We start from the raw sequence: 17,462 nt of genomic DNA on the forward strand, positions 1-17,462 counted from the left end.
TAGATCGATAAAACAAGCTTAATGGCCTTTTATAGCAAGTTAGTTATTTATGACATAGTTATCACTATATAAGTGAGAGCTTGGGTTATTAAGGTTTGGCTTGGACCTGTAGAGCAGACATGCTCATGCCACGCACATGGCGTGTATATAGGGTGGCGTGTCGAAGGCCTACGGGTAGGCTTCGGTGGTATGGGACATCGGAGTTAGACACGGGCCTATGGGATTCTGTAGGAAGCCCTACCCTTGGCATGGGGGAGATCGGTGGATGCGGGTTGTGGGCGGTTGGGAGGTGAGCTAGCCTGGTACCTCATGATTTGGTTTATGACTAACCTTGATTTTCAGTTGTGTTTAGGGCAGATTTTGGGAAGGACTTCCCAGTTGGTATTAGAGTGAGGTTTCGATCCTAGCCTGGGCGGTGGATGCCGGTCGTTATTCAAAGGTGAGCTAGCTTGCTGCTTCATGATTTAGCTTAGGACTAACCTTGGTATTCCTCTCATCGTTTTCTCTTTCTATCAAAAGCGAATTGCTCTACTGAAGTTGTACATGTTAGAAGTCATCTCCTGTCTTTATTAGACACCAAGGCCTCTGTTGTGGGTGTGCCCGCCCTTTGTAGGTGTTTTATCATTTTTCCTCACTCCCCGTATTTTTTTTCCATTTTTTCCTATTTTTCCAGGGTATGGGAGGTAGTATTGGACCTGTCGGCTGTACCAGATGCTGGCCGATTGGTCACAGGCAGTCCCAAATTCTCTCTGTTGCTGGCCGACTCCACACGTGTGAGGGCCGACCGTGAGAAGCTGGCCGACTGGTGATATTCACTGGTCGTGGGCATTTTTTGTCCTGTCGGCTGTCCCTATTGCAGGCCGATTGCATATATAGGGCCATATAAAATGGCCCCATGGCCCCCCACTTTTTGTATCATCTTTTCATTGCGGGATCTTGTGTATAGAGAAGAGTTACACGCCTATCTCTCTCCTTCTCTTGTGCTGTCTATTTTCTGCACTCTACTTGCTCTTGTGATCTCAGATTTGGTTATCATCTCCGCTGCGTATTTTGACATGGTATCAGAGCCCTAGGCTCTTGAAAGATCTTGGGAGTTTTCTGAGCAAGAGGGGGATTGTTACGTTGCTGATTGGTGGACTGTTAGGGACTGTTCGAGAAGAGAAGTAGCAAGAGGAAGGCGGGCTGTTGGACAGCCACTTGCAGGTTTAAAGTTTTTTTTTCCCACCCACCCACCCTTTTCAGTTACATCCCCGTGATGGCAGATTTGTTAGAGGTGGCTGAGAAGCATGTGAAGATCCCAACTCTCCCCACGTTCCCAGTGGATTGCAGTTGGACGGGAACAATTACAGCATCTGGAAGGTGATGATGGAGTCTGTGCTGGAGTCATGACCTTGCTGATTTCATTGTTATCGGGGTTCCACGGTCGGAAGCAGAGGAAGGGGAGTTACTGTCAATGAAGAAGGACCGCGAGGCACAAGCACAGGCACAGGCACAGATGTGGGATCGTGTCAACGCCAGGGTCCGGTCATTTATCTTCCTCAACTGCACACCACAAGTAATCAATCATGTAAAGCATATGACGCTGGCCAAAGGCATATGGCAGCACTTGGCTTCTCTTTATAACAGGGTATCGCCCATGAAGAGGATTTCCTTGGAAGTGCAGATGCGGGTTATGAACCCTGCAAAGTCGTCGACGATGCGGGAGCACATTAACAAGCTGCAGGCCCTTCAGCAGGAAGTCCTCTAGGCTGGGAAGGAGATATCATCAGAAGATATGGCCATTACTTTACTGTCCCACTTGTGTGCTCAGTATTCCGCTTTCTACTCCTCTTTGATTACTAGTGGCAGGCTCAGCACCATTACCTGGGAGGAGCTTGTGCCCATGGTCTTGGACCAGTAGGAACGTTTCACGGATAAACACTCAAAATCTGGTCCCTACTTGGACCCTAAGGATCTACTCCATAAAGGAATGAATGAATTACAATGAGGAGCAAACTTGCTATTTATAGTCTCTTGGACTTCATGGAGAACTGGCCGACTGCTGGTCGGTTAGTTGACTGGACATTAAATGCCTTTAAGTGCTGTCCGACGTGGGCTTCTTGATCTATCATGATGCGCTTGCAGCCCGCCTTGTCCTCTGGTTCAGCCGACCACGCCTGTAAGTAGCCGACATTAGATCTTGTACCGCCGACAGCCGACTGTCCCTCCTTTTCATCTAACGCAGCTGACAGGACATCCTTCAATGCCTTCCATGCCCTGCTCCAAGTCCACACTGTACCTTGTGCTCCAAATCCTAGCTCTATTGGTCTTTTTCTTGGCTGCCCCTTCTGTATTAGCTCTGAGAATGTCCATGGCATTTTCATGCACATGACATCATGCGACCGAGGTTAAAGGTAAGATTAGTTCTGAACATACTATTGTTTTAGATCAGAGTTCTTGCAAGGGTTGTAGCTTTAATATGAAAGTTTTTAGTCCTACAGACCTAATACGGATGTATGGATTAGTTGTCGTCGGAAAAACTATCCACATTCTTTTTGACCCTGTGAGTACTCACATCTTCATGAATGCCAAGCTTGTGCAGAAGCTGGGAGTGGAGATGCATCCAAGTGATCACCAATATCGTGTCGACATGCTGCTGGGTGCACAGTTTTGCGATCGGAGGGTGTCTCATTTGCCTATAACTATACAGAGCTACTAGATTTCATAATTATGAATCTGGATAGAGCAACCATGGTTAGTTAGTACGAAAGGTACGATACGGTACGGTGCGATAAAATACGATACTAATTGGTACCTTAAAATTTTTTGAGGTACGGTACGATATTAGTACGTTTTTTTTAAAAAAATACTTCCTAAACTTAAAAATTGTAGACAAGAAGTTACAAAATAGTAGAACCATGAACATAATGTCATCATGCCATTAGAGTACAAAATTGCTACAAAAGGATAGGCCAAAAACTCATGGCATGGGCGACCGCCAACATGCGTACATACATGATACTACAGACTACAATACATCATCGATGGGCTAGAAGGAGACAGATGCCCAATGCCTAGAGAGCTATAACATATCAAAAGTCTACATCATCACCAACATCTGCATGATCATCAACATGATCACTACTAGAGTGTCCATCAAGAGAGTTCTCTGAAGAGGACTCTTCGAAGGTGGACGAGACACTCTGGGGATCATTCTCGCTAAGTAGGTTGCCATCATCATCAAACAAGGGCTCTCTAGGCAGTGGGGTATCATCATGAGGAGGCAATGGAATATCATCATGAAGGCGGGGATTGGAGCTCGAGGATCCCCTAATATGGCAATGGCAAGTGCACACGCTCCTGACAAACAGCTCCCTATAGGCTGCAAAGGGCGATGAATGGCTCTCTAGAAGACTGAAATTGCTCCACGCAACAACAACAACAACAACAACAACAACACACCCCCCCCAAAAAAAAACCTCATTTCGTACGGTATCGTACGAATCCGTACCGTACCGTACAGCAAGTCCGTACGGTTTCAGCCGTATGACGTACGGAATCAACCCTGAGAGCAACAATAAGGTTTGAAGATCTAGTGGCTTAGCTTCTCGAAAAGAATAGAAAAAACAAAGAACAACAACAAGCTAGTAGGAGATTCTCCTATGCAAAGCTTTTGTAAGAGCACATAAATGGAGGAGTAATAAAGAAGATTCAATGTGAGTACTGCAAAAGGATGGGGCATAAGGAGACCAACTGCTTAAAAAATTTGGAAAAAGAGCAAGAAAAGCATCATGCAAATCTCATAGTTGAAGATGAGGAGGTACTAATGGAAGAAGATGAAATAGTTGCAGCAACAACCCCAAGTCTCCCTTAATGAAGAAGACTTTGACTGGGCATTCTAGTTGTTGTTTTTTTGTGTGAGAGTCAATAAGGGTTCTCTTCCCGGGAGGTCCCTCGAAAAAGATTTATAATAAATGTTTGTGTGTTCTGTGCCTTCACTTATAAAAGGCTTCGTGTTATCCTTTATCCTTGTTAGGAGCTAGGGGGGTGACAAAGAGCTGGTCTTGCTGCTTCGGTCACTTGCTGATTGGAGGATTAGCAGGTGCGCATGGGGCACTTCTGTTTATGTCGGTTTGTTCTTGCATGAAGAGTTCCCATGCTGTACTTAGGGCTGAAAGAAGACACATCAGACTTCCACACATGTGCGACAGTGGAGGTGTACCACACATTGTTAGGATTTCAGCCAGATGCAAGGGCACCAGAACAAGCATCTAGTTGCATGAAGTGTATGGGCAAAAGCTTGCTTTGTTGCTCTGCACTTGGGCCTGTTTTGGGGCAGCCCATGGTCTATTCTATGACCCATAAAGCCCCATAAGGGCCTCATTGGCCAGCCCTTAAGGGGCATACTCCTTGTCGACCAGATGTAGGCCTTGTCAGCCTTGTGCAATTAACCACACGTGTGAAAAGGCACCTCATCTATGATGTTTTTTCAGGTCGTGGGTTGCTGGAAACTGGCTGACAGCCCCTTATGAAAACCGACTAGCTTCTCTGGGCACTAGATAAGCATGGGGAAGCAAGAGGCATAATCTATCTCATTCTCTACAAGTGCTGAAAGTCCAGGGCTGTAGACAAGCCAAGAGAAGGGCCAAAGCAAGGTGGAAAGGGATTTGTCTTCAAGCTGAAAGTTATCTCAGCCAAGGAGCTGTCCAAGTCACGTCAATTCAGTCCAGGCTATTCACAGCCAAGATACTGTCATTCTACTCATTCAATAAAGCACCATACGTGGTGTAGGGCCTTCAGAGGGGATTTGGGACCCAATACTGTGTATTTGCCTTCGTTCTCTCTCTGCACTCTTATCTTCTCTACATTGTGCTATTCATTGTCAAGAACCAAGGGCTGAAAGTATTTATCAAAGTATAATCCTTGTTTGTAAGCTTCCGCATGTTACACTGGATGCTTTTATCTCAAGGCTCAATGCTGAACCATATAGATGATGCTACTTGCACTAGGAAAGACATATTCAAAATCCCTCTTGAGGAGTTTGAATATGTGACCTAGTATGTCTTTAAAAAATGTAACCTTGCAATTTGGATTCTGGCACGATAAGGAATTACACCCATAAATACGACTTGCTGAGACTGCAACTCAGGTTTGAGAGAAAACCGCCTTATAAGCTTAGAGAAAAAAATCACTAAGCCCCGTGAAAAATTCCAAGTAATTATTTCATATTTGTGTCAAATATTTTGCCAAGTTTCACATGAAATAAATTCAATTTAAAGTGTCTAAAATAGTAGGAAGTTGTGTGTGTTTGATACACCACTTTTTAGCATCCATTTGTATCTAAACCAATACATGGTTTTAATGTGTTTGCAAGTTTTTTAAGGTGATACAATGCTTACTCTATCCATTGAGATCTTAAAGTTATATGTAAAAGCCCCTTAGTAAGCTACAAATATTAATTGTTTCAAAATGTCAAAACTGCACACAACAAAAATTCTGGATTTAGATTCTTGAGTCATCTGGATATGTGGGGCAGGAGATTATACTAATTGTGAATCTGTGATGAGCACACCACAAAGTTAAAATACTCTTTAAAATTTCATGCAACCATGGAACACAGTGTTTCTTGTGAAGACCATGCAACTTCGGTTGTCACATCCTTGGCCACTACTCTTGTGTCTCAAGATCATTTCAACCACTGTTTCAGAAGATGCAAAGCTTCTATTGAGGGTTAGTGCCACTGTAGGCAGCAATTTCTGAATTTAGTGATTACTTGGGGGAGGATGAAGTAATTTACAAACAGAACGATTGCCCGTTAAGTGTAGTAGACATGCAGATAGGTCTTCAGGTGGGTTTTGTTACATCTTGTATGACGCCCATCTTAGTCTGCATGCGCTGTCTTTTGAACCGAGGATACCACCAAATGTTGGTGACATGGACCTCATCCTCAACGTCTTCATCAAGGTAGGCGGACTTCACTGGTTTACATGCCACCTGTATTCTGCTGCTAGGGACAGGAGTAAGCAGATTGAAGACTTTTCTGGCTGGAGGTTGCTATTTGTTGGAGAGGAAGGGAGGAGACTAGTGATGCACTTTGGAGCTGCAGGTATGGAATGAAAAATGTCGGAGGTGCATGGGTTTTGTATAGGCTCTAGGCTGCAGTCAATAAGGACTTTTGTGGATTTGCCCTGCTTGTCTTCCTACTGACCCAAGCCAACCTCAGATTGGCTGCCACCATTTTCTGAGGGCCATTTGCAGCCCTGCATGTTCCTATTCAAATGATGAGGACTGCCCATTTGCAGCCAACCTCAGATTGGCTGCCACCATTTTCTGAGGGCCATTTGCAGCCCTGCATGTTCCTATTCAAATGATGAGGACTCCCCATCTGCAGCCAGTTGCAGCATGAATGCCTCTTGCTATTGTCTTCTTCCTGGTGCTAGTTTTATTGCCTAGTCAGATAAATGGGGGCTTTGAATATGTGAGCTAGTTGCAACCCGTGCTGGTGCTTGAGGAAGGAGCATTGGTTCTTAATAAATAAGGATTCCTTCTTCAAGGGAGAAGGGACATCCATAAACATGAAAATATCTGTTCCTATTTTGTGTTTGCTACACCTTTCACATTTCATCAAACCTCCTGTGTTTCCATAACCAACGTGATGTTTGGGGGCAATTGGGTTCTTATGTTTCATACTTTCATGTGGTGTTTTTATAGGCTCTGTAGATATTCTAGAAAGTGTCTTTTCGATAACTATTTTCACGACACAAATCAAGTTGAAACCTAGCTTTTGAAATGACTGATTGTATGCTGGTATATTTCTGAATTTGCAGCTTACAGAAGGAGAAGAAAAAGCGAACCAGTGGAGGTGGGTTCACGAAATTATGTCGACTTTCTCCAGAGCTTCAGGCTGTGATGGGAGAAGAGGAATTGTCAAGGCCCCAGGTAATTTTATCTAATAAGATCAGATGGAAGGAAGAATGTAAGTGGCTTGCATTGAATTTTCCACTTTTGAAAAAGCCGCCCCAGGTATTGTGCGGGGCGCCTTGCCCGAGTGGCTATGGTTTCATGCTGCCCAGAAGGTGGTATAATGTCAAACCCCGAAATCTAAAGGCTAAGCATGTGTGTGTGTATCTCGCAGGTATCTTCTTCAAATGATTTGGTTGTATGTATGAATGTTCATAGAGTATTGTTTGAAAAATTGGTGATGCAGGTTGTCAAATCTCTATGGGTATACATTCGAGAAAAAAAATTACAAGACCCAAGAAACAAGCGCAAGATTATATGTGATGATGCTCTACGAGCAGTCTTTGGAACTGAATCAACTGACATGTTTAAAATGAATAAGCTGCTCACTAAACACATTTGGCCGCTTGATAGTCCAGGAGGTACAGAGTGCAGTCTGTTGTGTTTCTTCTTATTTTGAGAAATTATAGAAGATATGTGCTCACATATGGTCCTAAAAGCAGATGAAGGAGAATCGAAGCCAAAAAGACCAAAAATAGAGAAGAAAGAGGCTCCAGAAAGGGAGGGAGGGAAGGCAAGAGGTGGTGGGTTTACAGCTCCTCTTCCTCTTTCGAAGGCTCTGATACAGTTTCTTGGTACAGGGGAAAGGGAGCTTTCAAGATCCGAAGTGGTCAAGCGCATGTGGGCTTACATCAAGGAAAATGAGTTGCAGGTCTGTTAATAAATCAGATCTAGTCAAAGAAACAAACTGAAATATATCAAAAGCATGCAGTCACTTACTGGGCCAGAAGCCATTGTGTGTAGGGATAAAAATCAAATAGTCAATCTGCACACTGCAATTATGCCCTTTGCCTTTTGTTAAACCTTCCTACTGTGACACACAAATTTTCCTGCATGGATTACCGTATACAAGCCTTTGGCTTCGATTAGGGTTTTAAACCCTGGTTCTTACCAAGAGTCGTCGAAAACTCTGTTCAAAGCATCACTTGCTACAGATGATTTAAAGATGCTTCATGGAGTTAGTACGTATGATTTAAATATGCCTTACAAAAACCCTGTGCACATGTTTGGCTCTACAGATATGGCTGTCAAATGTGTGTGCTGCTTTGCCAAACTGTATTGCAAATCAGGTGCTGCTGTCACGACCAATGTTGCATAGAAACGCGTTTCGTACAGGTTTGAAACGTACGAAACGTTTCGTCCGGTACAAAATGCGTTTTTTATTCATCCTGAATATTTTAATACCCTACAGCCCGTCACATCACATCGTTTCATACGTTTTCTTCTGTGCGTTTCCCACTGGCGGCCGCCTGTACTTTTTCACCGTTTTGTGTGCCAGCTTGCCATCGAATCAATGCCCGTGTCAGCCCGCCTGCTCCTTGGTGTCCTTGGGCCTTGTGGAGGTCTTCTAAAGGGGTAATGTCATGTTTTGCTTTATGTTGGTTTTCTCTGCACAACTCACAAAGCAGCACGTTTTGTTCTCTTCCATCAATATTTATGGCATATCTTCCTCCCCTTGCTCTATTGAGGCCTAAGGCTACCTACCTTCTCTTCCCCTTGCTCTATTGTTGGCCAAGATGACAGTTAAATTCATGAATCATAAAATGAGATTACTGTATGTTATGTGTCACAATTGTAGGGCCAACAATCTGCATTTATCCCCGCCTTGTAGGATGCCTCGAACATGTGATTCTCTTTGGAACATGGGCTCTTTTTCACACGAAAAAGAGAAACAGACTCTCCACATCACAATTGGAGAGGCTTGTCTTTTGTCATTGCAATCTGCGATTGCTATAGCAAAAGGGTCATCCCATTGAGCCTTGCCAAGTGAATCCAGATAAGATTGATATCATGAAGTGCAAGGAGATTCCCGACATTCCTCAGGAGGAGAGAGACATCTATTCTATGCTCTATGAGGAGATCATGGCTCCGGCTCGCACTACACGATCTTCTCGAGAGGCTAGTACTAGTGGTGCACCTGTACCTCTAGAGGATGAGGCATTTGAGGACTCGGCTACCGGCAGTGACCCTCAGAGTGAGGTTGCATAGGCAGAAGATGCAGATGAGGATGAGGATGAGGATGCAGCTAGCAGCTAGCAGCTAGCAGCTGCCAGCATCATTTTATTTGGACATGTTATTTAGTTTGAACTTTGGACATGTTATTTATTTTGATCTTGGATTTTGAGTCATGACTCATCACCCACATGGTGATCCTTTTGATTTCTGTTTAGTGATTTTTGTTTAGTCATCACCCACGTGAATTGTGATATCATCATATCTTACATGTATTTTGTTTTTATTGAAATGAATTCAATGTGGTCTCTTATAAGTTATGTCAACAGTTTTTTCTTTTGTATATTTCAAGTTAAAAATATACATGCTTTTTCTATTTTGTATGAAACCTTTTTGTACCCGTTTCTTACCTTTTATGAAACGTTTCAAAACGTATGAAACCCATTTCATACCTGCTGTTTTAGAAACGCCTGGCAACATTGGTCACGACATGGGTTGTCAAATTTTAACCTTGGCCCAAGTAAGAGACAGGCATGAGACTGGTAGGAAGTATCATATCTGAGAGGGCTGGTGTGAAAAAAAAAATCCAAGGTTAACTCTCAAATCCCTAACTAGGCAAAAAACATGATGTGCACCCCTCCATAGAGGGTGCAAGAAGTGGGTTTCAAATTGAGATTATGATCTAAAACCCCACTTGGTCTCTAAATTTGACTCCCCTAAACTCAGCCAAATTATTCAGGGTAGACTCAAATTTTGTTTTTTAATATACTGGAGGCTGTTTAAGCGGGACGATAGATTGAAGAGGACGAAGGTGGATGTCTAAGTGCGTGCGGTCTTCCAAAGGCTCACCATTGAGTTTTTCAAGAGCACTCGTGATGCAAGTAGAAGAACATGACTCCCTCCCATTCCCTGAACCCAACACATGATCTAGCATCATTTTTACGTATTGACTTCTAGCCGTGTACTATGGATGGGCCAACCTTTGAGCTTTGATACAATTCCATAAAAAATGATATCTAAGGTGCAATTCCATACTGCCATGCTTATTTCATCTTTGGTCCCATAAGGTGCTTAGCAAAAGAACTACAAGGCTCTTAGAGAAATAAAAGAGCTAAGAAGACGGTGAAAATCACAAGCAAACCAGTTCCTAGAGTGTGTGCGCCTTGAGTGGCACTATCTCCTAATGTAACCATGAAGCATCTCATCAACAAGCGCCTATGTGGTGACAGGACACCATATCCTGGGTCTACAGGATACTGCAAGTCTCGGAGATGTTTCGAGAGATATGTGAGTGTGTGTGTATCTCCTAACGTAACCATGAAGCATCTCATCAACAAGCGCCTATGTGGGTGCCCAACTCCCCCTCCGGCTCGCTAAAGCTTCCGCTCCCCCCCTGCTTGCGCTGCAACCTGCATTCACACCCGCCTCTGCGCATTAGCGCCCCCCGCCTCTGCTCATTCGCGCCAGCCATTGCTCTTTCGCGCCAGCCCCCCCTGCTCCGTCTCCTTCGCACTCTCCCCTTTCTCTGTGACCCGTCCCCTCCGCCTGCCTTCGCCCTCTCCCCCCCCCCTTTTCGTGTTTCATCCGCCCCCCCCGCCCTTTCGCCGCCTTTGTTTTAATCCCCTGCCCTCATTTTCGTTCCGCCCCCCTTTGTTCTCCCCCTCCTCGGCCGTCTTCCGCCTTTCCACCCTCCGCCCCTCCCCGCTTCGCCTCTTGTGTAGCTCAGTTCCTGCAGGGCTTTCCATTTACGCTTCGCTTTCGACAAAGCTTCAGACACTGATGGAGGCTCCTCCCGCCCCACCTCAGAGGGACTCTTCCGTAGCCCCCTCGCCCGCCCCTGAGGATACCCCCATCAGGCTTTCTCTTTCGCTAGAAGAGGAAGCGAGCCTCGCCGCAGAGGTGGAACGCCTCACCATCTGCCGTATAGTCGGCACTCGCCCCAGTAGAGGGGAGATCCGGGATCTTCTCCAGGCCCACCTTCTTGCAGATGTGGGCAAGATCCTGGACGTTCAGCTACTGGGCCGCGGACATTACCAAATTGAGTTCGAGATAGCCCAGAGCGTGGCCCAGGTCCTAGCCATGAGTCCCCTTGACATCAGGGGCACTCGGGCCTTCTTCAGACCTTGGCAGCATGGCTTCGACCCAGCAGCGGCCGAGCAGGGACAGCGCCTATTTCATGTCACAGTTTGCTTCCCTGGACTCCGCCGCGAGTACCTTCCGCTCCTTTCTAGGATAGGAGCATTGGTGGGCTCGGTGCTTGAGATTGGCCCCACAGCAGCTTCAGTGGTGGCTAGAGCAGCTGGCCTGCCTTCGGTCAGAGTTTTGGTTCCTGACATCTCCTCTCTTCCGAAGGTCATTCAGCTATCTAGGATAGGGGGGGATGGATCGATCAGAGAGTGGAGTTCTCGGGGCTCCCGAACCAGTGTTTTATATGCAGGCAGGTCGGCCACCTGGCCAAGGCTTGCCCTCGCAGGAGACCCCGACCTTCACCGCAGCAGCAGACCCCCGATGGCCCGCCCACAGATGCGGCTCGGCAGGCAGCCTCCGGGACACCTGCTCAGCCCATAGAGACCTCGGATTGGCAGCCTGGACAGGGGCGCCGTAGAGGGAGACAGCCACAGCAGCAGGCGGCGCAGAGGCCAACGCAGCAGCAGTCACAGTCTCAGCATCAATGGGTTCCAGTGAGGAACAGCTTTGCTCCCTCCAGGAGGAGACCCCAGCGCAGACTGAGGATCTGGAGATGCCAGCACCCCCTCCTTTGCCCCCACCCCCCCCCCCGCCTCGCTTCCGCCTTCGCCTCCTCCCGTTCCCGCTCCCGTTTTGTCAGCGGCTCCTTCCCCACCCCCTTCTCCCCCCCCCCCCCCTGCTCGCCTCAGCTCCTCGGGAGGCCCTGGCAGTACCCTGGCGCTCACCTGCTGTCCGGCGGGCACTGAGCACCGACCTTGCTCGAACACCGCAGAGGAGACCTACCATGCCGATTCGGGCCTCACGGATATCCTCTATCCGCAGTCGGCTGAGTAGGCTTGACACTAGACAGCGCTCGGAGGCTTTTGACTACTCCTTCACACGGCTTTTTGGAGCGGAGGGCCCCCATGAGCCAGCACCCATCAGAGTGCATGTGGTGATACCTCCGACCCGAGGGGAGGAGGCACTTGATTCAGCGGTGGCCTTCTCCTTCCCTCTCTGTGGCACTAGTGACTGGGAGTGGACTCTAGATCTCACTCTTAGCATACTGAAGACTCACGCAGTTGAGTTTTCTCACCATGTGAGCGATCTGGAGGTGACAAACGTGATAGGCCGACTCTGGGAGCTAGCTTACTTCTTTGATTCCGGGAGTGCGGATGCCTCCGGGGTTCGCCACTTGGTGGTTCGCATAGTGGCAGACCTAGCACGCGACCCTGGATATGTATGTATACACGAGGTTGCTCTCTCTGAGCGGGAGGCAGTCGCCATGGGACACAGCCACTAGCGCCTGATCCGAGATTCTTGCAGCACACCGGGTGGGCAGATTCGTAGCCGCTCGGATGGGGACTATTCTCCATCCAAGCCGCTTGCGAAGGCCCGCCGTATGGCTGAGACAGCCTCCACCTCAGCAGGTCATCCATGAGGATCATCTCATGGAATGTACAGGGCCTTGGCGGCGCACACTATGTACGCTATCGTGGATGCTTGAGGCAGGAGCTTCAGAGATGCCTGGTTGGGAGCAGTATTGATATTCTGATGATGCAAGAGCACCATTTGAGTGAGAGCAGGATTCGGAGATATGGTTCCGTGATGCCTGGCAGATGGGACACATTTTGGTCTGCAGGGTTTGGCCCCTTGGGTGGGCAGGGAGGAGTATGTATGGTCATTGCGGATGCATGGCGGCAGGCCATTGTGGATCGCGGGGTCATTGTGCCTGGTAGAGCACAGTATGTTATTCTGAGGATGCACGATGAGCTCTTTGGCGTGCTCAATGTCTATGCGCCCAACCATGCTAGTGCCAGAGTAGAGTTCTGGACCCTTGTTACAGATGCATTGCCCGAGGCCGCACATTGGTGTGTCGGAGGAGACTTCAACATGCTTGAGGACCCGGCCGATAGGGTGGGAGGCAGTCATGTTACAGTGCATGGCACGGAGCTTGCAGCTTGGGAGCGATTTTGCATGACACTACGGATCACTGATGCATGGCAGCATGAGGCTTTCTCCCGCTCTCGGGACAGTCTTAGTTTTTCTCGGTCAGATCGCCGGCAGGGAGGGACTAATCTATCACGGATTGATCGCTTCTATGTGGGCGACAGGTTCGGGGAGCGTGGGGGCTCCGTTGGCATTCTCGCTGGCACTTCTTTTTCAGACCATGCGCCAGTTATTTTGACACTTGAGGAGGGGACACGGGAGACTAGCTTGCAGTTGAGGATCCCAGAGAGGATACTTACAGATTCCAGTCTTTTTGAGGACATTGAGAGGATATGGCATGATAGCTAGAGCTCTGACCTGGATGCAGCAGGCCAGTGTGCCCAGGGACTCACCGAGCTCAGCTCTTTTTTGCACGTTGTAGCCTTGACACGGCTGGGAGAGACACGAGAGTGGGAGCGCCGCTTGAGACGTAGCCTTGCTTCGCTCCAGTGCCTTCAGGAGCAGCAGCCTACATGTGAGTGGGTGGTATCCCAGCTACAGCTGAGCCAAGCACGCCAGGAGGTTAGAGAGGCAGAGGAGCAAAGACACGAGTTTTACTATCATCGCCAGGCCTCACAGTGGGCGCAGCTTGGTGATAGAGTGACTGGGGAGTTCTTTGAGATTACCGGACCCCGCCATGCTCGAGCAGGTGTACGCCAGCTCAGGGGACAGGACGGCTCGTTAGCCACTGAGCCCGGGGAGATTAGAGCCATTGCCTCTAAGTTCTATAGAAACCTGCTCTCAGCGGAGCCAGCCACGGAGGCACGTGATGCTTGCAGACAGACTGTGTGGGCCCATGTACAGAGGAGGGTTACAGATCGTATGCGCACAGTTCTGGGTGAGCCTCTTTCAGAGGATGAGCTTGTTGAGGCTTTGAGGGTCCTTCCGCGCCATAGTTGCCCTAGGGAGGACGGATTGACGCCTGCCTTTTTTATGCGCTATTGGGACATTTTGGGGCCAGGCCTCCGCAAGGGCTTTCAGTATGTTTTGGACACTGGGGTGATGCCACAGAGCTTTTCAGAGGGCTTGATCTTTCTTATCCCCAAGGGGGAGGGAGTGTCTGATGATATTCGACAGTGGAGACCTATTACGATCCTCAATACTGTCTACAAGGTCTTGGCCAAGGCCTTGAGTTTGAGGATCCAACCCTTCCTTGGGGAGTTGATTCATGCTACCCAGACAGGATTCGTCAAGGAGCGCAGTATCCTTGACAACATTTTCACCTTCTGGGAGGCGACGGCCCGAGCTAGATTTCTCGGCGAGGACCTGGTCGTTATGCTTCTCGATTTTGAGAAGGCATACGATAGAGTCGATTGGGGTGGGTTTCCTAGAGGGCACTATGCTTCGCCTGGGTTTTGAGCCAGTCTGGATTCGAGGGGTGGCGGCTCTATATTCCACAGCTCGTAGCCAGGTGCTGATGGCAGGAGGATGGGGGCCGAGTTTTGAGTTGACCAGATCAGTCCGTCAGGGGTGCCCTCTCGCCCCGTTTCTTTTTCTCTTCTTTGCTGAGGCTATGAGCATGTATCTGACAGCAGAGGAGGTTGGTTTGAGAGGACTCCAGCTCCCAGTCCGGGGTGAGGACCTGCTCGATTCTGAGTTTGCTGATGACACGGGATTATTTTTGCATGGCCAGGAGGCCAATCTTCAGAGGGCAGAGCAGTCGCTACAGGTTTTTGGTGCAGCTTCGGGAGCATTGATCAATTGGCGCAAGACAGTGGCCTTTTGGATCAGTAGCGCTCCCACTCCGACATGGAGCCCAGACCCGGGTTTTAGATGGATTCCTCCTGGCACAGCAATGCGGTATTTGGGATGCCAGATTGGACTTGATTTGTCACCTGAGCAGCAGATCGCCCCGCTTCTTTTGAGCATTCGGAAGAAGCTTTTGTATTGGAGTACAGCTCGGCTATCCTTGGCTGGGAGGGTGGTGGTGACAAATCAGGTGCTTTTAGCGACCATGTGGTACATCACGTCTTGCTGGATCTTCTCGAGCTCTTGCATCAGCCAGGTACAGAGGCTGATCAGGAACTTTCTTTGGTCTGGGCGGGACGGTCAGCCAGCCCGGGCTAAGGTTGCTTGGGGAGTTATTACTCTTCCGCTGGCCCAGGGGGGCTTGGGCATTATAGATCCAGTTGATCAGAGTAGAGCCTTATTGGGGAAGCTTATTGTTCAGGGGCTGCTTCTAGGCGCTGAGCCTTGGAAGGAGCTTCTTTTTCAGCGACTCTGCAGGCTAGGGCTCCTCCAGCAGGGGGCACTTGGGCACCAGAGATACGATGGATCTTCATAGAGATGAGGAGGACAAGCCTCAATAGAGGATGGGAGGACAGATTTGCCTTGAGCATCTTGCGAGCTTGGGAGCTGCTGAGACCGGGGCTTTCTCAAAGACCTCCTACTTGTGATGAGGAGCGGGCCAGACAGCCGCTCATCTGGAGCCCCGCGGTATGCATTGAGTAAGGTCATATGCTGGGTTCTCGGCCTCGTCTAGCCTGGGGACCATTGGCGGCAGGCCCAGCACGCAGTTTTGGAGACTGGCAGGCCTTCTGCAGTCTCCCAGGTGGAGAGGCTGAGTCACTTCAGAGGGGGGCTGATTATGAGGGATGACATTCAGGAGGCACTCACTGAGGAGTGGTTCACGCCTTTCAAGCCAGCGGCCCCACGGTGGATGGGAGCCTTTACACAGATGGAGATCCTGATTGCTGTGAGAGCCTGCACTGAAGATGGTAGATGCCTCTACTATGAGATCCAAGATGAGGGCAGACTTCAGAGAGTGGAGGCGGAGTCGCCTTTGGTTGCAGAGTGCATCTTTCAGAGGATACGGGTAGTGGCCGCCGCTTCCCGGAAGTGGCATATTGATCCAGACCCTGCAGATGTGGACTCTGATTGGCGCATCTGGGCATATGCTGCGCGTCCCTTGGCCCGGCTCCAGTGGGACCCTGGCGAGTACGAGTGGCATGATCCTTATGCGTCCCCCGAGGCCACAGAGATTACCTTTTTCCAGTACACTGTTCGGTTGGGGAGGGATATTTTGATTGCGAGGAGGATGGTCTCTCCAGCTGCAGCGGAGCATTGGTGGCTACAGGGACTCTCACAACAGTTCCTGGAGGATTTTTGGGCCAAGCTCTGGGCTAGTCGACAGGCACGCAGGATCTCGACTTTTCAGTGGCTGGTTGCCCACAGGGGCTGTGCAGTTGGCACCTGGCTTGTCTACAGTGGTCTTCCAGCGGCCACCCATTGGAGACACAGAAACACTGCCTATGGGACTGTCCACAAGCGCAGCAGATTTGGCTGAGGATGCTGCGCATTTTGGCTCCCCTCTCTCCAGAGCAGTGTTGCATAGAAACGCGTTTCATACACTTATGAAACGTACGAAACGTTTCTAAACGTTTCGTACAGTATGAAACGCATTTCTTAAAACATGCAGTTTTTAAAAACCTCAAAAAACGTTTCTTTCCTGGATTCGTACGGTGCACATTATCACGCTTCCCAGTGGCCGCCGCATGCGAGTTCGCCGATTTGCGTGCATCCATCTTGTCCTTCCATCGCATCTGTCGACCCCCAGCTCCTTGGTGTCCTTGGGCCTTGTGGAGGTCTTCCAAAGGGGTAAAGTTCTGTTTTGCTCTAAGTTGGTTTTCTCTGCACAACTCACAAAACAGCACACTTTTTTCTCTTCCATCAATATTTATGGCATATCTTCGACGGTGTCGCACTTGCAGGGCCAACAATCTGCATTCATCCTCATCTTGTAGGATGCCTCGAACAGGTGATTCTCTTTGGAACAATGTCACCTTCGAGTCTAGATATGGTGGCTCAGGCTCCGGAAAGTGGAAATGCAACTTTTGTGCTGATAAGCACCATGGCAGTCTCACAGGTTGAAGGCACATTTCTCACAAACAAAGGGTTTCGGCATTGGGCCATGTAAGCATGTGCCACAAGAAATCTATGATAGCCTCAAGGCTTGGAAGGCCATGCAGCTAGGTATCCCCCTTGAGGATATCCCCAATCTGGGAGAGCCTGAAGATGTCAAAGTGTCTCCAAGAGGACTCGCAGTATCAGAGAGGAAGATACCAATGGTGATGTTGCAGGTGGTGTTGCAGGTGGTTCTAGCTCGGCACCTCGAGCCAAAAGAACTAGTCTTCCAGTGTTCAAGAAAGGACATGTACAGGCAGGGATGCAAAAGGCTGCCATGAAAGAGGCAACGAGGGAGTTGATGAAGTTGTTTATTCAATGTGGATTATCCTTCCACATTGTCAGGACTCCTCGATGGAAGAAGGCAATGAGAGCTATCTCCCGCATTGGGTGTGAGTGGGATGGCCCCTCCTATGAGACATTGCGCACTACTGAGCTTCGCAAGGAGCAAC

General features: G+C 48.7%; 2 protein-coding genes across 3 annotated transcripts in view; both read left to right on the plus strand.

The window, feature by feature from the left end:
* LOC147631370 (uncharacterized) overlaps positions 1-17,462 on the plus strand; it is a 95,055-nt gene that overhangs the window by 20,076 nt on the left and 57,517 nt on the right. Inside the window, exons 2-4 of one of the 2 annotated variants that reach the window (XM_086809766.1) lie at positions 6,807-6,918; positions 7,187-7,361; positions 7,443-7,651. In XM_086809766.1, coding sequence (XP_086665892.1) covers positions 6,807-6,918; positions 7,187-7,361; positions 7,443-7,651 — 496 coding nt within the window. The remainder of the gene's footprint in view (positions 1-6,806; positions 6,919-7,186; positions 7,362-7,442; positions 7,652-17,462) is intronic. The other variant, XM_086809767.1, reaches the window with a different exon arrangement.
* Positions 16,958-17,462, plus strand: part of LOC147631371 (uncharacterized) — a 2,404-nt gene continuing 1,899 nt past the window's right edge. Inside the window, exons 1-2 of the mRNA XM_086809918.1 lie at positions 16,958-17,019; positions 17,122-17,462. The exon at positions 17,122-17,462 is cut by the window's right edge and continues 808 nt beyond it. Of these exons, the coding sequence (XP_086666044.1) occupies positions 16,958-17,019; positions 17,122-17,462 (403 nt within the window). The remainder of the gene's footprint in view (positions 17,020-17,121) is intronic.

The sequence above is a fragment of the Cibotium barometz genome, chromosome 15 (assembly GCF_041138505.1).
Source record: "Cibotium barometz isolate CiBa-2024 chromosome 15, ASM4113850v1, whole genome shotgun sequence".
Classification (NCBI taxonomy): domain Eukaryota; kingdom Viridiplantae; phylum Streptophyta; class Polypodiopsida; order Cyatheales; family Cibotiaceae; genus Cibotium; species Cibotium barometz.